We start from the raw sequence: 21,111 nt of genomic DNA on the forward strand, positions 1-21,111 counted from the left end.
GCCACACGGTCGTAATAACTTCCCAAACTCTGTTTATTAAGTAGAACAGATTAAACTTACTATTTCATCCTCCCTACTTCCTCTGCTTGCCTTAAGTCTTCCTGTTGAATCATCAAATTGTAGTTTGAGGTTTTGGGGCAATTCCTAGCACAGCGAGTTGATGATGCATATCTGCAAATTATATCCTGGTCTAAGACAGGGAATGCACAGGAATATGAATGCTATATGGACGGGATTCTTGTCTGCTGGGTTTTAACCCTTCTGGGTCTAATACTAATTTTTTGTATTGAATCCCAGATTCTGCTGATGCCATGTCCAACAGTAATTGAGATGTAAATATCTTAAATCACCAGTTTAATGCAAATAATGGTAAACTTGGCTGAATAATCCATTCAGCTGTTAATAGTTTGTTTGGGTTTTTTCTCTGCCACTGAACTCCTGTCCAGTGCTATGGACAGTGGAGTTGAGCTGCTACTGAGTAACTGCTGGGCACTGCTCTCAGCCTACAGCTGGCACCAGCTCTTGTGAAAGACCTGCCTGTCACTTACTGTAGCTTGCTTAGCTATTCCTTTTCTGCCAAAGGTACAAATGCAACTGGACTGCTCCGTGGAATTTGTTTTTTATTTATACTGACAGCGGTAACTTTTCAGTAATGTGCTGCGCAAGAGTCTGGGAGGCTTGACGGAACTTCTGCGTCTGTATCAGCACAGAATTTCCTCTCTAAGTGACAATTGAGCATTGTAGGCTTGAGATTCACTCCAGTCTGACCGTACTATTGCAGAACACTGGAAACTGAATGCTGCCCACGTGCAGTTCTTGCAGTTTGGAGTGACTGCATGTAAGCCCTGCTGGTGACTAAGCCTCATGTGGCTGCTTGCTTACTCCCCCTGGTGGGATAGGGGAGAGAATTGGAAGGGTAAAAGTGAGAAAACTCGTGGGTTGAGATAAAAACAGTTTAATAAGTAAAGCAAAAACTGACACATGCAGACAAAGCAAAACACTGGTCACTGGGATCAGCTGTCCTGTCTGTGTCCCATCCCAACTTCTCGTGCCGCCCCAGCCTCCTTGCAGGGAAAGAAAAGGCTTTGACTCTGTGAAAGCGCTGCTCAGCAGCAACTAAAACATCCCTCAGTGCTGTTTACAGCACAAATCCAAGCACAGCCCATACTTGCTACTGGGAAGAAAATTAACACTAGCCCAGCCCAAACCAGGCGCTGGTTTGAACGCTTTGTGAAGGTTCTCAGCAGTAGCAGTGCCTTGGTGGCTATGGATACATGGGGAACACAACTGCTGAGAAGTGCATCATGAAATCAGTGAGCCTCCAGCAGAACAACGAATTTGTGATAGAAAAAAGCTCATTTGGGAGCCTTATTAGAATACTTAACTGAAGAAGTGTGTCCTTAAGGGAGAATTTGTAGATTGGTAAGACAGCTCATCAGCTAAATTGCATTCTAGAATGGACTTCAGATGGGGCTCAGCTTGTTGATCTTTGTGTGTGATCTTAGGGTGTGGAGTGGTACACTGGAGTGTTTCAATCTGTTAACTTTCTTTCCTTACTTTGATTTTAAAACCCATTTAAAAGGGGTTACCTTGAGTTGATCTGTTTGGTTTCTTGTTTGTTTCTTGGTTTTTTGTTTGTTGCTGTTGGCAGCTGGCAGGTTGTGGATGATACCTTCAAAAAAAAAAAAAAAGGCAAAATCATACAGCTGGGTTATCAAGAAACAAGATTTGCATTACACAAATGCAAATCTGCCAGAAGTTTGTTGCACCTGAAATGTGTTGAAAGCGTTTCAGGCTTAACAAAGTGACTTTCCCAACAGCTAAGCTTTATTGGAACGCTTTTCAGTTTCTACTGAGATGTTTGCACGATTCTTCTACATGAAAAGAAGCTGTAAACTCTTCACTGTTACTTCTGCAGTCTGTAATAGCAAACTGGTGCATCAGATGTTCACAGCTGGTGGTGTTGGGATGAGGTAGTTTGATTAGAGGCTGTATGTGCAAAGCAATCTTGAGATTTTTCAAGCTGTAGAGTGTGGTCTGCATTGTTTTCTGTGAATAGAAAAAACATCTTAAGCTTATTTTCTTATTCCTTTGATCTCTAGTTATTTCACAAGTCTTTTGTGCACTTTAAAGTTAGAATTCCACTGCAAAAAATGAGTAGAGTTGCAAGGTCATCACCTATATATTCTAAAATGAGTATCTTTATATATTAGGTTGTGGTGAACTATGCAGTAGGTGTGGACATGAAAAGATGCAAAAGTAAGCTGGCTTGGTTTTTCAGGGTGGAGTAAATTCTTTTCCCAAAATACCTTGTATATTAAAGAAAAAAGTTTCATTAACATCAAACCAGACAGACAGTGCTTCAAGGTGTGTGATGTGTCAACTGAGTTGTGTTCCTGTGGGTGCCTGCCGAAAAATACCTGTAATAGATTTACAGTTTTTTCCTTTTCTTTTTTTCCTCAATTTGAAGAAGACTGACATGTTCCAGGCCATTAAATTGAGATGTAAACATCAGAAAAATAGCTCATGGCAGACATGAATGTCTGTAAGGGAAATATAATAATAGTAGAGAAATTCACATGGTCCTGTTTTCTTCGAAGTTCTCTTCTGTGACATTCTGGAGGAGTCAAAGGAAATCAAAATCAAATCATAGTAAGTGAAGTGAATAGCCAAGCTGAAGTATTATACCCCAAAATGGGTGTTCCAGTGCAAAAGGAAAGGTCCTTCAGATTTCTGTAGTTTACTCTTTCTCAAAGTCGATTAGGTTAGAGCAGCACACAAGCCCTCTGCCGCTTTGGAAGTCTCCGATGATAACTCTGTCTCCCTCAAATGCCAGTCGATCTGAGCCGTGTTCAGCAAGTGCATTGCCTGGTTGACTTGAAGCTGAGCAGTAGTTAGTTAGTTAGTAGTTAGTTAGCAGTTAGTTTCACTAACAAGTATTTGGAAATACATGTTAACATGTAGAAATGTTGAAAATATGGGGAGATAATGCACATATTTAGAAGAATTGTGGTTTCTGATGTGTTACTCCTTATTCAGCTTTTTATTTGTTGCATCGATGTATAACACAGAGGGGGAAAAAAGCTAAACCAAAGACAAAGTTATTAATGCAAAGAGTAATTCAAATAGCTCTGTATTAACCATAATCTCCATTCTCAACATCTGAAATGTGTTCTGGCATCTGGATATGATTTAGTTGTTAGAGAGAGGACATTAACTCCAGGCAGCCTGATCTTGTGTTTGGGGATTGCTGTAAAGTAGGAAATGTTGATGGAGAAATCTGCATTTGCTTCATTGCACTTGTCCAGCCTTTACTGGGTTAATGACTGAGGACAAGGTCTGTAACACAACTGTAATTCATGAGGCCACAGCTTCAGCATTTTGAACCTCATCTGAATAGGAATTCCTATGGAAAACGTGACCCCTTCTTGTGCCAGTGGAAGCGTTGTCTCTGGGTACTAAACCAGATGGAGAAAGAATAGCTGAAAACTAATTCAGAAAACAAATTACTTTCAGGCTAAGCCAGTTTGTTTCCTGTCTGAGTTGCAGAGGAACCTGTTTGCCCTGCTGTTGCAATCACTTAGGATTTCTTAAGAGACCAGTGCAAAGTTGATTTAAAAAACAAACAAACAAGCAACCCCCCTGAATTAACCAATCTAACAACTTGAGCTCGCATAAATCATAGAATCACCAGGTTGGAAGAGACCCACCGGATCATCGAGTCCAACCATTCCTATCAAACACTAACCCATGTCCCTCAGCACCTCGTCCACCCGTCCCTTAAACCCCTCCAGGGAAGGTGACTCAACCCCCTCCCTGGGCAGCCTCTGCCAGGGACCAATGACCCTTTCTGTGAAAAATTTTTTCCTGATGTCCTAATGAACATTTCCTAATGTTCCTAATAAAAGGGGGAACCCTGCTTCGGGTGATAACTGGTGCACCTACCAAAGCTTGAAGTAGCTTTAAGAGCATCTTAAGTTTTTTTTCCTGGAGGAACCAGATGCTGTGTTTTAAATAAATAACTAAATAAAAATCTTATCAACCTAAAGGGCCTTAGCCTTCTCAAGGGATTACAGTGCTTTCATTCATTTAACCAGTTACAGCTCCGTTGTGGTCTGCCAGATCTGATGCTTTTGGAGCTAAGCGCTAAAGCTGTAACTTGGGCCTCTGTCCATATGTTCACAAGAGGCTACAAACTGGATTTCCAGGCGTGTGCTGATGTGGCCTTTTTGCAAAGCTGTTCTCTATATATGAGTAACATTGAATTTCTCCTTCTTGTCTGTTTTACACTGCTCACTGTAAGTTATTTCTTGTTTCATTATTTCTTACTAAGTTCTTTAGTGAGGTAATGGGCAAAGACTGAGAAGAGATTATCAAGAGATCTGTTTCCACCCGTGTAACCTATCTTCAAGTAAACATGACGTAAGTCTGTCAACTGATTAAATTCCAGGACACTGGAAAGCAGTGAAGGGGGAAAGAAACCTCACATGTGGAGAGAGTGTCTCCCATTAGAAGTAATCCTGCACTGACCCTGCGGTGTTTTTAAGTTTTCCACTTTCTGGTGTCTATATTCTGAATAGAAAATGCACTTTGAATTTAGCCTGTTAAAAAATCTCTAACAGTCAATATTTAACTGTTAGAAAAACAAATATTCATTGGCATTGTTACAGTTAGAACAATGCAAAAATATCTTGCCACGATGCATAGGAGGATAGAAAAGGAAGGAGGATTTGGAAGCTGAGAACATGGGATTGTTGTGTGCTCTCCTTGGATGGCCCCTCCTGAGCCTCCTTTATTTTGACAGCAAATGTGTCTCAGTGTTTTTGCTTTAGCCTTAAGCTGAGATGACTGTGAAGTATTTTGATGGCTTTGTCACGTTAAGTCAAGGATGAAAGTAGTTCTTATGTATATTTAGACATAGTATTTTGGACATGGTAAAGTATAATGTAGATTAGTTTGTGAAGTGGGTTACTGCAGCATGAAATGTGTGTAAGACTATTGCTGAAGGATAGCACGTATCCAAAGGCTTTATCTGTAATTCATTATCTTGGTGATTTTTTTTAGTGCAAAGCACAGCTTTCCTTTCACATTACATTTAAGCATTTTTCAGGACGTATTGTTGCTTATCTGCTCACAGATAAATAAGATGTTAAATTTACCTTGTTTTAGCAAGTTGTGAGTTGTGTCTATTTGTGAGTTATTTTGTTTTAGTAACTCCTTGTTTAACTTAAAAGTGCATGTGAATTGCTGGGATAAATGGCAGCAGTAGGTGACTTCACACGGTTTGTTAATCATTTGTTCATACAAGACTGATTTTTGTGTGTGTGTGTGCGTGCACTCTCTGTCCCCCTGACCCTCCCCTGCCTTCCCAAGGGAAGGGATATCCAGGAACATGTTGTCCTTGCTCGTTTCAACACAGGATGGGGAAATAACTTTGTGTTTATTTGTTTGTTTTAGTCTTTGGCCTTGCTTTTGGGATAGTAAATTCACATGGCTTTTGTAGTATAGAATTGCTGTTATCTTTTTGTATTGTTTCCTTTGTGATTGAGTTGAGTGAGTGAATTGAACCACAATAGCGCATAATTTTTAATTATTAAACTGTTTGTTTCTGCAGGTGGAGGGTTGTGTGGCAGCACTGTGTGCGAGTGTCTTATTGCACATTAGCTCTTTTGCCTACTTTGGCCTTGGTTTTGAACTTGCTAGCCAACTGTAACCAAGTTGGGTAGAAATGTAGAGGTTCCAAAGAGTTTCTTACAAGTTTCATGGAAACAGATCATAGAATCATAGAGTATGGGTGGGAAGGGACCTTAAAGCCCATCCAGTCCAACCCCCCTGCCGTGGGCAGGGACACCTCCCATGGATCAGGGGCTCCAAGCCCCATCCAGCCTGGCCTTGAACACCTCCAGGGATGGGGCAGATGCTTCCAGGGAAGCCAAATAAAAGGTAGAGAATCTAGCCACCAGTTCTGGAAAAGCTGCAATTTACCTTCACCGATTTTTGCACACCAGAGAATCCACACGATCAAGGTCTTGCCTAAATGCCATCCCCATCAATAGAAATAGCTGTGGTCACTCCTGCATTTTTAGATAGCGAAGTCACTCGACCATAATATCCAGTGCTACTGGAAAACTGACATCATTAATCGTGCTATTTACACTCTGTATAAATCTGTATTTGTACAGCAACTTTTATGGGTAGAAAAGCCTTCACCATTGCATGTTTTACAGTAGTACCTCACGTTGCCCTGCCAAGGGAATAAATTATTGTTTTCTCAAATGCTTTCAAGGTAGGTGTGCTGTCACATGCAGAGGGCTTGATTGCAGCTGGAGATAAAGATATTGTTGGAGGCAGGTATCTGTGAATGATTGGAAGTCTTCGGTAGCTTCAGGCTTTATAGAGCGATGCTGGCTGTCTTTAAAGCTGAAGACTTAAAACGTTTTTGATTGAAACTGAGAAAAACTGAGTGTAGAGGCGTTCATTGATGCTATGAACAATTTATGGCTACTCTGATTCCTGCTTTTGGTAAGGATTTGCGTTTCAGTGTTTGCAGAAAGCAGAAATGTAGTAGCTGGTTATTCAAAGCAGCTCGACTACATTTGAGAAAAACAAAAATCCGTTGGCATCCTTCCTTGCATCTTGTTTTAAAATAACTCTGGTGCCATGGTTACAAGACTAGTCACATTGCTGTTTCTCCCGGGGATCTCATGTTGTGCATCCCCATATGTTCTCGGGATATGAATTCCTGCGCTGGCGCTCTCCCACCGGGAATGGGTTCCAGGTCCCCTGGGTTTCCCACACCAGGTCCGATGGGCACTGGTCATCGCCAAAGCTTTTCTAATGGATCGTGGCTCCCACTTCGTAATTTCGATGCAGTGTCTTCACAATAAATGCCATGTGCTTTTTTATCTCAATGTGGAAAATGAGCAGGGCCAAAGTATGAAACAAAAAGGAATTAATATTCTGTGTTATCCTGGAGGTAGTGTTACTTAGAGAGGTTTATATACAGTTGGAGAGAACAGATGGCAACAGCTTTTCCTGTCTCTGGGAGTCTTTGCATATAGTTATCCTTTTCCACTACTGTGCTTCAGATAGTTGTTACCTTGCTTACTCCATTTACCTTTCAGTTGAATGGATTTGTGTGTGTGTGTGTTTTAGTAGTTGATTTACATTGTTTATTTTAAAAAAACAACCCAAACTAAACCAAAACACCGCCGTTCTGATAAAACTACAACGAAATTCCTTAGCCTGATGAACCAGTTCTGTTTAAGAGGAGCTGAGGGATCCCTCAGTGCAACCCAGCCCTGGCCCTTTTCTTTGAAGGGATGCTCCTTATCTGGGCTATTGTTCTAGCTTTCCTGTCTAATTTCTTTAATGGGTTTTTTTTGCAGCCTCTTTTGATTTAACTCTGTTTATTCAGGCAGGCCACAGCACAAAATGGAGTAGGGAAAATGTGTTGTCAGAAATAACCAATCCTTTCACCTAAAGATGTCTTCTAAATTTCTCTTTAAAGGAAAAAAACCCCTTATAATAACAAACCAAAACAACAAAAAGAAAACAACCCCAAGCTTGCTAGAAAAGCAATAAGAAGGGCAACTTGGAAGACTTAGTATGGACTGATAGCCTGGAGAAGCACATAACTGTATTTACCCTCTAGAAAAAGTAGGTTCTGTCTGAGGATAGATAATGTGTCACCTTAAGGGATAGTTCTTCCCAGGAAAAACTTAACAAATATTATATGTTCCCTCTTCGCCATGCGGCTGTTTTGGTTGATTGCGATTCTTTTCTTTTAAGGCTCTACTCATGCTTGGGTTTTGTGAGGGGAAGTTTATCTGCGCTCTGCCAAGAACACCAAATTCCAGCCCTTTTGCTGGTTACTATGTTGGGCTGAGTCATGATAGCTGTAAACTTTGTGTATTTTTTTTTTCTGTGAAGAACAATAATTTGATACCGTGCCACCTAAAACAAGACATAAAGGTAAACTGCAGATTAAATGTTATTTCAGGACTACAAGTGGGGAAACGAACAGTGGCCCTGAAAATGTCCATATTGAATCCAGTGACTCTCTTGAAGAGGTTCTCATTAACATTTGCTCGTTTTCCTGATGCTAGGTGCAGGCTGAACAGATTTTCACACAAATAGGGCACAACACACTGTCATTCTGACCCACAAGAACCCTACAGTGCTGGCTTGTGGCCCTGCTTGGCAAGCTCAGTCACACTGAACACCTTGTGCTTCTTTGCTTAATTTAACTCTTTCTGCCTCTGGGGCTTCTGAAAAGATGTGTCTTGCAGACGTTGTAAGTAATTGGGATGACTATGAAGATTTAATAATTTCAGTTTGAGAAAAACTGATTTTCCATCCTCCTTTTAGGAGTGGGCTTTGTTGTTTTAAATAAATAAAAACTAAAATGTGAAGAAAAAGATCAAGAAAACCATTCCCCCTTCTTTGAGAGTTCAAATACTTGTTTGCATCTACAGTTTTGCAGCACTGTGCGTCATGCTTTGTATCAGTTCTGTTAAATGCCAGAGGGTTGTACTGTGTAGTTTATCTGAACTATTCCTTTGAGAATACATGGAAGACTTATTTTTCTCCTTTTTATTTCTTTTGCTTTTCCTCGCAGAATTAGAATAGGAAATTAGCAGTTCTTCGAAATCCTTATTTGCTGGTAGAAATTGGTGTGAGACTATAGTACAAATCTGTTGCCTTGAGTCTCCTGATTATACTGAGCCTTATTAAATGTATTTTTAATCTCATAGCCATATCCAGTCACCTAAGAGAACTGTGGCCATGAAAACTCCCTGAATACCAAGCTGGACAGAACTAAATGCCAGGGAAGAGATTTTTTTTCCTTCTTTTGTTTCCCTTTTTTTTTCTTGTAAACAATTTGGTTGTGCAGATCTGTTCAGCATATTAACACAAAACTCATAGTCAAAAGAATAGGCAGCTTGACATACAGACTAATCACATCATTGATGTGCTTTGTGAACACGATTATACTGAACGCTCTATTTGGTATTTTAATTTGGAAATGTATTAAATGCAATTATGTTTCTTATTGCTTTAGGTTGGTGGAACAAAAGCTGGCGTTGTGCGTTTCTTGGGAGAAACCGACTTTGCTAAAGGTGAATGGTGTGGAGTGGAACTGGATGAACCTCTGGGAAAGAATGATGGAGCGGTTGCTGGAACAAGGTTAGTCTGTCATCACATAGCAGCCACCTGAAATATTTTGGCCTCTCTATATTCCTTTTTGGGTTTTAATGTCTTACGTGAAACTTTACATCAAGGGAGGTAGTTCGGCTGTAAACCTGACTGCCTGCTGATGGTGATGGGGGATTGTTAGACACTGATTTGAGTTTTATGACGCCCACACATCTCTCAAAGTCTGCATGAACCCCACATTCATGGAATTAGTTTCTCTCTCCTACTCCCATGTGAGTTTTATTCATAGACTGGTAATGGAAAATACAATTTCCTGCTTTTTGAACGTCTGCCTGGTTTCTCAGCTTAGAATGAATGCTCAGTTAAGAAAATACCTCTGAGAATCTTAGAACTGAACTTAAGGGACTTGTTCCTGTATCACAGGAACTGAAAGCTCATGTACCAATAGTTATCTCCTTGTAAAGATTGGAAACAGTATAGCTGCTTCCTCCAGTTAGTTACAGTTTACGTGTTTAGGTATGCATGTAATAATATATAAAAATAGTTGGTTTAATTAAAGTCTGATTTTCAGTTTTAACTCTGCTGTCACGTTTGTTGTTGGCAGCTCAGAGGAATGTTCCAAAGAAGAAAGCTATGCATGTTAAACTTTGAATCTGAATGGAATTTTTAAGGAAACGGAGCTCTGGTTCAAGAGTTTAGTCTCTTGAATTTCTGAAGACTGATATAATCCTGCTCTTTCAACCTCTCGAAGTCCCCTTTCCAAATCTGATGTTAAAAAAATAATAATTGCAATCTCATATAAAATAGGTTGTAACCAGCCGTTATCCTGACCTTTCATACTTTCAGACTATTGATCTAGAAGTCTTTGTGAAGCCAGACCATGTATTGGAAAAGACAGAAATTAATTTAGGCTTTTCATCTGTCTTTGCTTTTTTAAAGGTATTTTCAGTGTCAGCCAAAATACGGTCTGTTTGCTCCAGTCCACAAAGTGACGAAGATTGGATTCCCATCAACCACACCAGCAAAAGCCAAGACAACCGTGCGAAAAGTAGTTGTGACCCCCACAGCCCTGAAACGTAGCCCAAGTGCATCTTCCCTGAGCTCTCTCAGTTCTGTGGCATCTTCAGTAAGCAGCAAGCCAAGCCGTACAGGACTAGTAAGCTTCTTTTTCTATTGCATGCTTTACATTCCCAAGCAGGAATCCACATGGCGCTTGCCTGTGGTCTACTTGCATAAATTGAGAACAGAACAGATCTTGGGGAGAGCACGATATCCATTTAACTGTGCTCTTTTTTTCATTCAAAGCATGCATGAAGGAAGGAAATCTTAGCTAGCCCTGAAGAGTAGTTGAATATTTGAATATGTAAGCTTACATCGTTAATTCAGGCTAACTGAGTTGTTGCAGTGAAGAAAGGGGCTTGTGATACTAACAAACTGAAAAGACATCAATGTTCCCTGACTGGAATTTATTTGGTTTTTCATTTTCTTCGCGCTACCTCTGTCATACGGGGTTTGCATTTGAGGATCCGGTATGCACTAAAGCTTCCATAAATCAAATTTGTTTTATTAAGCAGGAAGCTTCAAATTGTCCAAAATGCAAAAGGTTTTGTTTTACTGTTAGAGATGAGTCAGCTGAGAAATACAGAAGTAAGAGTTGTCAAGTCTTTCCTGACAAGAAGCCTCTTTCTTTTCTTTTATATTTGGTTTTAATCCTGTGAATTCATAAAGGCTAAATGTTGCGAAGTACAGTGGCTCAGGTGAATGCTAACGCGGTACTAATTCCTCCTAATACACTTACTGTGGATTCTTTTGAAGTGACTGTGTTACATAAATGTCCTAATCTTGGGTTGCAGCAGCAAAACGGAAATCTCCTGGGAAAGCTGAATTTTAAAAAGTCTCTCTTTTAAGGCAATTAGAAGTATAGAATTAATTGGTTTTTTCCCACAATCACCCTAGATTTTTTTCCTTTCTTTTAAACTGAAGTATATAAATACATCTAATTAGGAAGCAATTGCCCCCAGTGGTCTGGGGCTGGCATACTGTCCCACTGACCTGCGGGTGCGGAACAGGGAGGTGACTTAGCGTCGTCCTTCGAAACAGAAGCAGATTACAAGCGACCAGAGGTCAACAGTTGGTCAGGTCAGCAGGGTTAATACCTTACCACAAAAAGCGTAAAGGATTTTTTTTTTCTTTGGCACAAACAGTGGAACTTTATTACTTAATCCATTCTGGGAGTTGCACGTCTGGCTGCAGGGTGCCCCCTGGTTCGAACTCGGTGCAGGAACCTGTAGTGAAGCATTAATATGGACCTCTAAATTTTACTTCGTGTGCTGATATTCGAAGCAGCAAGGGAATACACCTACACATTGCAAATGTCTATAATAGATTTGCTTATTTTGCCTCTATGTTGTGCCCCAGGGCTTTTCTGCATGATTGGGGCCATGAAATATAAAGCTTCTGTAATCCATTGTCTCAGGAACTAAAATTCCAGCTAGCTCCCAACTCTTTTTTTCTCAGGCAACGTGAGGATTTTGTTACCATTGAGTTAAAAGGACTATCAGAACAATTCTTACACATTTTCTTTAAAAGTTAAGCTGCTGAAGAAACAGGATTTCCTGAAATCAATTTTGACACAGCAGACTTTTCTTCCTCCAGTTTCTAGGAAAATCATAACTTATCTGGAAAATGCTGGGCTTGCAGGACTCCTACATGCTTTTTGCAATTATTCAAGGCTGTTGCTATTTCCTTCTTCCTGTGTAAGAAAAGCAGCTGTCAAAGTAGGTGATGTAGTGATTTAAGAGGGTTACCTACTGCAATTTGTGTTTATTGCCAAGACTGAAGGAAGTTGCTTTTTTCTGAAATTTTTTGGATTAATTTTGGAATCAGGAATTAAGTCAAGTTTGATTCAAAGAGCTAGAACTGTTAAAAAGTGATACGTTCTGGAATGAGATGTCTTCTAGAAACTGAGAGGGTCTGAAACAGCTAATCTTGACTATTAAAGCGGAAGATGGTTTATTCTATTTCCTGCCTTTTCAGTTACTCAGTAAAGCATTTGCAGTGGATTGTAGGTATATCATTCAAAGCTGTGAGCAGGGAAATTAGAGGGATTGTGTAGCAATCATGGTGACAGAAGAGAAGTTTGTTTTTGTGATGGCAGGTGAATACGTTCACGTTACGCTTGCTGTGGAGGGTGTCCAGTGCCACCATTCTGGGTGCGTGCGGCAACTCTTCTTCAGCATTCCTCAGAAAAGATCATGGAATAAGCGTGCTCTTGTTCTTGGGCAGTACTGCTTAGACACAGCTAAAGCTTAACACCACATCAGAGCAAGCTTTTTTGTTTTAATTAAGGCTTTAACTAAGATGTCATCCTCGTTTAATATTTAGACAGATTTCAGTGCTGTTAAGCATACAGCCTGTTTTTATAAGCTGTATCAGATTTTTCTGGTTCAGCTTTTGCTTTCACAACTTTTGTTCACTTTTATTACATAATTTCAGTTTACTTACTTCACCCTCTAGCTCAAAAACTCTTGAGGATGAAGAAGACGGGGCCATGCTGAATTTTCACTGACACTGGTTCCATTCAGTGGAGCAGAGATCATGCAAGGTCAAGGTTCATTTTAGCTGTAGTTCTCCAGATGGATTCGTTTTTATCTCTACTCTTAAGTTAACGGTTCAAATTGTTTTCCTAGAACTAATTTAATTCCAAGTGGTACAAACATATGTTTTAACCTGATACCAATTGTTCTTCAAGGTCTTAGCTGTAGGGCAGGCTTTTAAAATCAGGTTAAATACTTTTGATCCTGGATGTTTTATTCCTGTAGCAGAGGTGCAAAATCATAGTTAGAGTTCCAAAAGCTTTTCATAGAGCATTTGGAAACGTTATATTGTTGCTGGTGACCCAAGGTAATGACTTGATAACTAGAGGCGCAATATTTTTAACTTGTGAAAAGGATGCCTTTCTTTTTTTAATGCAAAAGGCACTTGGAGGATTAATGAGCTGCGCTTTGTGTGTCTGCTAAGCACACCTTGGATTGAGGCTGGTCTTTTGTTTTGACTTCAACCCTTCTGTCTCCTACGCTCTACCTGCTGATTGCTACCAAGCAGTGCAACTGCCCATGTATTGCCATTGTTCAATTCTTGAAAATAAATTAAATTTAAAAGGAGAAGGTACAGTAGGTTACAGAAAGTGTTTGCTTTACTAACACAATGTTTGCAGAGTCTTCAGATACCCCTGGTTTTCACTTGGTACAGGATGATTTTTAACATATTTACTTTGTGAAGTTGACAGAAACATCCTCCCGATATGCAAGAAAGATTTCTGGTACCACAGCCCTGCAAGAGGCACTGAAGGAGAAGCAGCAACACATTGAACAGCTCCTGGCAGAAAGGGACCTGGAGAGGGCAGAAGTTGCAAAAGCAACGAGTCACGTAGGGGAAATAGAGCAGGAATTAGCACTTGTTCGCGATGGACATGATCGGGTAAGAGTGGTGTTGCTGTTCTGAAAATAAGAGGCTTTAAGACAAGTGACTTAATTTCTGAAATTGTGTTTTCTTATTCAAAAGGTCTGGGAGTAAGATGCGGTGTTCTAAAACTAAAGCAATCCATGCCTATGAGATCTTCCTTATGGGAGCTTTGGCTTGTTGAGACAGACAATCTATTTAATTAATTAATTTTGTTTAAATATCTCTACCCATCTCAAAAAGCATTTTTCTTTGATTCCGTAGATATTTGAATATGATAACATTCCTGTGCCTTGGCCCATCACTTTACCTCTGTAATCATAATGCAGTATAGATACATAGCTTGGAAAGAATTTCCAAGGTTCTGTTCTTACTCTTCCCCTTAATTAGCGTGTACTGGAGATGGAAGCAAAAATGGACCGGCTGCGAGCTATGGTGGAGGCTGCTGACAGGGAGAAAGTGGAGCTTCTCAATCAGCTTGAGGAAGAGAAAAGGTAAATGAAAGCTGTTGTTACTAGTATAACTCTGTTTAAAACAATCTTTGCATTAAAAGCAAATACTGTGGTGACTTTGAAATATGAAACAAAATTTGAATGATGTAAATATGGGTAACTTTGTATAAAATCACATTGCAGTTTCTTAAAATTAAAACTATACAAGAAACTGTTAAATTTGGGGATTGAAGCACAAAGAAAGTGGCTTGTTTAGAAGCTGTACCTATTGTTTATAGCTGAATTTCATGCAACTCATTCCTTCTATTTTTGCTTTCTGTTATGAAGGATTTTATTCCTGCTCATATGAAGTGAATGGATCATGCTTCATCTTCTTGAAATGCCCTTCCACTTCATAATGAAAATGTTGATAATCTCATTCCCTGACGGTGCTTGATTAAGAGTTTACAGTTTAGTTCTCTTGTGAATTATTTATGACTACTAGTCATGTGCCCCTAGGTAGAGTCTGTCTCTTAAAGGAAAATCAACAAAGCCATTAATTTTAGAGCCTTTTCTAATGGCTTTTTGTGACCGTTTGAGGAAAGGAACTGAGATTACCAAATAGGTAGAGTGAGATTAGGAAAGGAAATAACCTGATCAGTTGTTGTGGTGGATTTGGGATGCTTTTGCAGAGCAAGAGTCTACTTAGAAACCCATTGTGAGTCTGCCCTTAGGCTTGTGAGCGCCCCTGAAATCAGTTGGACGTCAGTGTCTCTGAAAGGTCTCCCTGAAACTAGAAATCAGAGATGAGAAAATGCAGTGGTAAACCCTGAACTTCACAGTTTTCGTGCTGCCTTTTTATGGACACTCTTAACAGTTTTCAAAGCCGGCAGTGGATTTAGGTCTGGAATTTGTTTACTCTCTATGAAATAATGCAGTGGGATTTTAAATTAAAAAACCCACAAAAACCAGCAAAACAAACAAGCAGCTTTGCAGCAGCTCTGGTCGCCTGGCTGTGGACCTAGTTTCGCTGAATGCCAGGTCAGTGGGGGTCTGTTTTACCGCAATCCTCCATGGCCTTGAGCTCACCTTCAGCGTGTTGCTAGGCAGCGAGGCTCTGCTACTCTGCGCCTGCTACCCAGTCACCAAAGTGACGTCCTGCAGCTGGGAAAACCATTTCTCAGCTCCAGCAATGTAATGTTTTTCCCTCCTCCTAACCACTTTAGGCTTATTTACTTTGAAAGTTCTCTAATATGTATTTAAGTCAGTCTCAGCAGTGACTTGCAGTCAAATAATCTTTAATCCTGTTTCTCAAAGCACATTGGTGAGACCCATTTCCAGTAATAAGTTCTTACTGTCCTTTTATTTTAGAAATCCATCACTTGTAACTCCCTTTGATGCAGTGATTTCTACATCTGTCAGCCAAGCTGCGGGCTCCAGCAGTGTGTGTAATTCAAAGGAAAGAAGACATGCTTGTCTCTTCCTTTGCAACATCTTGTAGTGATGAAAGGATTGAGGGGAAAAGGAGGAGATCCGGCCCCTTGTTCATTGGGGTATATCGGAGGCAGGGCAGGGAAGAAATAACTTTTTACAAATCTTACTGTAAGTCAGACATGAATTTCTTGCCTCTTTCTTCTCATTCTAAAACTCCCATACGGACAAGGCAAATCAATGTTCTTAAGAGCTCGTGCTCCCATTCTGTATCTCATGGTTCATCTTGATGCCTAACATCTGTTTTGATGCAAGTTGACCAGCGTACTTCTAGAAGGCCCAGGGGTGTTTTGGACGTGTCCCAGCATTCTAACCATTCATTAGGTGAACAGTGGCACGTACTGAAGGGGAGACTTGACTGTCACCCTTTCTAAGGGTGTGCAGAAGGGTGAAAGAATGAGAGAATCGGTGACGACCTAAAGGTTTTCTTCTTAACTTGTCAGAAAACACAACAAAACACTTGGTAGATCTGCAGGAAGACTGATACCTTACTTTGTCAGTGGTTTTGTTTTAAAGGCAGTTTTTCTCTCTCCAATGCTTCCTGGGAGTGATTTCTCCTTAACATTTCTCAGCTTGCTGGTACAATCAGAATGATGTCACTAATGATGTAGTTCTAATTTCCACTGAAAAGTGAGATAGAAAGCATTTTTTTCCAGTGTAATCTGAATTTTAATGAATTGTCCCCACAGGAAAGTTGAAGACCTTCAGTTCCTTGTGGAAGAAGAATCCATTACCAAAGGAGACCTAGAGGTAAAATATCTCTTGCTTTGCAAGCACAATATATGGTAGGATGCAGAAATTAAATCAGTGCAGATTAAGTGTACTGTTCTCTAGAAGAGGAAGGCTGGAATGATTAATTAATAATTAATTAATGCACTGCTCCAAGCATATGCAAAGCATATGAAAGTGATTCCCAGTCCCTCAGCCTTTGAGTAAGCTAAGCATCCTGCACCTACAGGATTGCATCCTTAATTCAGTTACACGCCTCAGCAAGGGCTGTGCTGTGGATGGCTGAGCTGTTGAAAGTAATGAAATCGATTCATAGAAAACTCTACCTTTTGCTGTTTCAGTATTTTCTATTATATCTTGCTAAGAGTTCTGAGATGGCTTTAAAGTAACCACCAACAAAAAATAATTTTGAAGTTATGAAACTGTAAGTTAACATTTATGCCTTTGAAAATTCATATTGAAGTCTAGTCTGGTGTCTCTTCAGTCAATTTATTTTTAATAATCCCTGTGCTTTCCATAGGGAAGATTGGTTAACGCAGTGTTTTGTCCTGAGCTGTTGCACACAAAATCTAAACAGCAATTGTTGTGTGCAATTTTTATCTTTCTGCTGTTTGTATAACTATAATGCTGGGCTGAAACACAATATGTTATTACACAAACAGAACAGAAAACATCGAATGGTTACTCTCAGAGATGTGAACACTGCCAATTTTTATCCTAATTTTCAAATTAAAAAGCAGGATATATTTTAATTGTTACTGTGTTGTTCTGGTATTTTTTTTGATTGACAAATTTTTGCACAGCATAAACTTAATTAACTCGTGTTCCTGTAAACCATCTATGATTAAAGTGCTAGCCGTATGGAAATTACTCATTTCATATAACATTTCTTTTATTTTAGTCTTCCATTCATTTTAAAATACCTATCTAGACTCTTCATAGAATGCTCCTTTTATTGTTTAGTCCATGGAAAACTTCAATTTTTTATTTTTTGTTAAATCAGTCGATAATCATGGCAAACCATCTTAAAGCCTTGGGTTTGTCAAGCTGTATAACTTCAAGTTTATACTGAATTCAAGATAATGAAATGTATCCTGTTGTTTGTGTTGGAATGATAGTGCTAAGTCTGCAGGTGAAATATTTTGTTTGTTTGTTTGTTTTTTTAATTTTACTGATAGCGAAAGAGGCAGATTTCGGAAGACCCAGAAAATGTAAGAGGGCACTTAAATGTGCAGAGACATCCCATGTTAACAGATTGTGTGCAGAAAATGCTTATACTTATTCACTAACTGCATAATCTGTTATTGAAACATTGACTCTAGTATTTGTGTGCATGTTGCTTTCAGAGCAATTACCACATTTAGCAAAAAGAATGTGTGTAATGACTAAATGTTGTAATCCCCATTAACTGAAGAGAAGGCCAGTGAGTTGCTAGAATTCGTTAGGGTCAAGAACTTTGCAACTAATTGAAGAGTACGGGAGCTTGTAGAAAATTACTGTCTGGGCTCTTGAAATATCTTTCATTTAGATGCTGGATTTTAATTGCTTTCTTCACAAAATGCTGTGTGATTTCCTATGAACTCCTACCACTCTTCAGCAGGTGCAGCATGTAATTAGCCAATTAATTTTTGTGAGGAAAAAATGGGTATGTTCCCCAGATCCCCTTATTTGTTCTTTTTTTTGGCATGAAATGCTAAGGGGAGGGATGATTAAAACATCTGAAGAATTGGCGTGCAACGCTGTCTGGTTTTACTGCATCTTCCTGTAGCTCCTCTTTGAATTATGTCGGAAAAATGTGTGTTACTGGCTAAAAGAAAGAGCCTCACAAGACGTTTAAGCAGCCCTCTTGCTTCCATAGCTCAGAATAGTGGAATTTAAAAGCCCTTTCTTTGATATAGACTCAGGAGAGTTTATCCCAGGCTGCTTCATCTGCTGCATCCCCAGCCGAGATGGGAAGCTCTCAAGACTAAAACTGGTTTCCTGCTGTGCATTCTTAGGTGTTCCTTTTGCGAAGCTACCTCAGCGATCTGGGTCTCCTCTATTCTTCCAATCAGGCTCACGGTGTGTTAGAAGTAAATCTGCATGTGCCCTTCCTTTCTCTTGTTTTGTGCACTCCTTGTTTAATCCTATCTTTCCTCCCGATTCCCCTGGTCTAATTTTTCCATACGAATGGCCATCTTCGCTCTCCGAAGGAGAGAAGTGGGCGATCGCTTAGTTTCTAGGCTAACGCTTCATAACCTCCGTCGTGTTCTGTGATTGTTACCCTGGCGCGAAGGGACTGGTGGTCGCTTGCCCCCGTCCTGGAACTGATGATCAGCATTTATGGCTTCAGCACAATTTCACAGTTTGACCTATAGATGGAGAACTTCACATGAGGTTTATTGTGAAGTGAAAGGGTAGCTAGAATACACAAATGCTGAAAAAGGCTGATGGCTGCGCTCTGAATTTTGAGTGCAAGTCTTTGGGTTCAAGGCAGAGTAAGGCTTGCTTGTCTCCCTATCACTCTTAATCTAAATGCGAAGCTTTGAAGAAGGGGAAGATGCTTCTTTTTTTTTTTGTTCAGGGTTTTTTCTTTTCTATTTTTCCTTTCCATCCAGATGAAGGTTTACAATGAACGTCTTTTCTTCTTTTCGTTATACTCTTCTCAGTTTGCTGTGCTCTGGGTTTCTTCAAATGGAAACAATCATTTAGACACTTCTCTCTAGATGAGCAGGAGGATTCAAAATTTTGCTGTGATTTTTACCTCAGGGAAACTGGAGCCTGTCCCTTGGAAATCAGACTTGTTTAAAAGAAATCCTTCGTGCCCTAAATGGGGGAAAAGGTGCCCAGCAAAGAGCTCTGGAGTATTTTCTTTTTATTTCTTATTTCCATTTTGATAGGATTTTAACTCATTTCCCTTTGAATATATGAGAGATGGGATTTAAAAAAAAACAGTAATCGGTGATGATGTATCTAATCTTTGCAGTGGTGAAGCAATGTCTATAAAATTAATGATCAAGATGTTTTATGTAGCATAGAAAAACTTAAGATAGCGTATTTTGCAGAGTTGTGTAGGGAGAATTCGCCAACTATCAGATTTGAGATTTCTTGGGTTTTATTAGATCGTTTTGGTGAATTGGAGCAAGGAAGGTATGAATATTCAATTTTTAAGAATAGATTACTTTTCAGACCTACAGATTTGTTGTGGATCAGAACTAATGTTAATCTGTCTCAGACAGAGGACTAAACTATAGCCACTTATAAAATATTATTTCCCTTCTAGTACTTAGTTCCATTTTCAAAGTCTGTGGGAGGCAAAACCAGTATTGTGTGTTCTCATAGGTTTTGGGGTTTTTTTTTTCCCCCGATATACACTGAAATGTTTCATTGACAGAGAAACAAATCTCCTGTGGAATTTTAAAAAGTAGACAAATATAAGAAGCAACTTGTAGCATTTGTGGATTTTACTATTTTGACCCAGTAACTACACAATAAAACAGCCAACTGTTTTCAGTGGAAAAATGTTTAAAAGAAATTAAACCACCAGATGTCTGCATGCCTTTGGGAAAGAAGATAACTGATGCTGTCAGAAGGAGTACTGTGTGCGGAGGAGAGCAGGCCTGAAGCAAAACGAGAAGCTGATCCCCATCCCACTTGCTCTGCAGAGACTACATGAGATCGTTAACTGCTGCGGCTGGTTTGGAGGCAGTGCTAATCAGCTTGTCACTCTATAAATAACACTCCTCTGTAGGGATTTTTAAATATCATATTACAGAGATCAGAGGAGCAGCGATGTCCTGCCAGCTGCACACACACTGCTGCTGTGACTTTGGCAGTTGCGTGGCCTTGGAGTTACTCACACATCTTCCTGCCTGATCGGATTCTTCCAATCCAGCCTTCAGTGAGTTGGCTGTTCAGGTTGCAGGACTCTCTTCTGTTAATAGAGGTTCATACGGTTTGGGGGCTGCTGCAGGAAATTAACTCTAGCAGTTAAACTGTGTGGAGAACTTTCATCAAGATTGATGGATGCAACGTCTTCAGCTAACGAACGCATCTCAAATTTCAGTCCCTCTGGACATCCTCCTTCCTCTCAATGCGGGCAAACCCTGAGAAGCTGCTCTTTTTGGAAAAGACACTAGGAAGCAACAAGAGACTTTCATAATCCTTCTAATCTGGATTGTTTAGTACATTTAAACTAGCGGTGACCTGTCAAGATTGACACAATCCTCTAATCTTGGCACTTGAAATCTTGGCACAGAAATAAGCACAGCACCTGGTTCTTACGTCTTCATATTTCTTTTTTTCTCCCCCATCCCCCACTTCAGAGGTGCAGGTCAGATCTGAAATCACTGCTGGACTTCACCTGCATCTCAGACTTCAAGCTCTTTTGTGGGCCTCTGCGAGCATCACCATGTCAGGCCAGAATATCTCATGTTCTCTGTTCTTGCTAAGAATTCTACCCCTTTGTAAGCAAAAGGCAGGAGGTTCCTTCTTGCTTAGTTTCATCTGCTTTCTTCGTCTCTGTATGAACTTATTAGAATTACAGAGGTCTTACTTTTTTTTCCCCCTTACTTCCACATCTTGTTCAGTGTGTTTAGGCTTCAGGAATTGTAGAGCAGCCACACTGATTCACTTTTTTACCCCGTTTTGGAGAATCTCACATGTTGCTTCCTTCCTTCCTGAAAGAGGAGGAGGGGAGAAAACTAAGAGGGGTTCTGCAGTTATGGACATACATTCTCTTTCTGTTTCTGTTCAAGTCATACAAACCATAGTGACAAACAAACCTTAGTGTTCCCAAGGCTTAGTAAAAAGGATTTTCCTGGCTGAGACTTGAGATACAGCTTCTATTTAAAAAGAAAGT

General features: G+C 39.9%; 1 protein-coding gene across 6 annotated transcripts in view; it reads left to right on the forward strand.

Annotated features, from left to right (window-relative positions):
- CLIP1 (CAP-Gly domain containing linker protein 1) overlaps positions 1-21,111 on the forward strand; it is a 67,392-nt gene that overhangs the window by 15,029 nt on the left and 31,252 nt on the right. For 3 of the 6 annotated variants that reach the window (XM_069870840.1, XM_069870841.1, XM_069870839.1), the window contains exons 4-9: positions 9,065-9,189; positions 10,099-10,315; positions 13,441-13,638; positions 14,011-14,114; positions 16,232-16,292; positions 17,450-17,482. In XM_069870840.1, coding sequence (XP_069726941.1) covers positions 9,065-9,189; positions 10,099-10,315; positions 13,441-13,638; positions 14,011-14,114; positions 16,232-16,292; positions 17,450-17,482 — 738 coding nt within the window. The remainder of the gene's footprint in view (positions 1-9,064; positions 9,190-10,098; positions 10,316-13,440; positions 13,639-14,010; positions 14,115-16,231; positions 16,293-17,449; positions 17,483-21,111) is intronic. The other 3 variants (XM_069870844.1, XM_069870842.1, XM_069870843.1) reach the window with 1 other exon arrangement.

Source organism: Phaenicophaeus curvirostris, chromosome 17 (assembly GCF_032191515.1).
Source record: "Phaenicophaeus curvirostris isolate KB17595 chromosome 17, BPBGC_Pcur_1.0, whole genome shotgun sequence".
In the NCBI taxonomy this organism is placed as follows: Eukaryota; Metazoa; Chordata; class Aves; order Cuculiformes; family Cuculidae; genus Phaenicophaeus; species Phaenicophaeus curvirostris.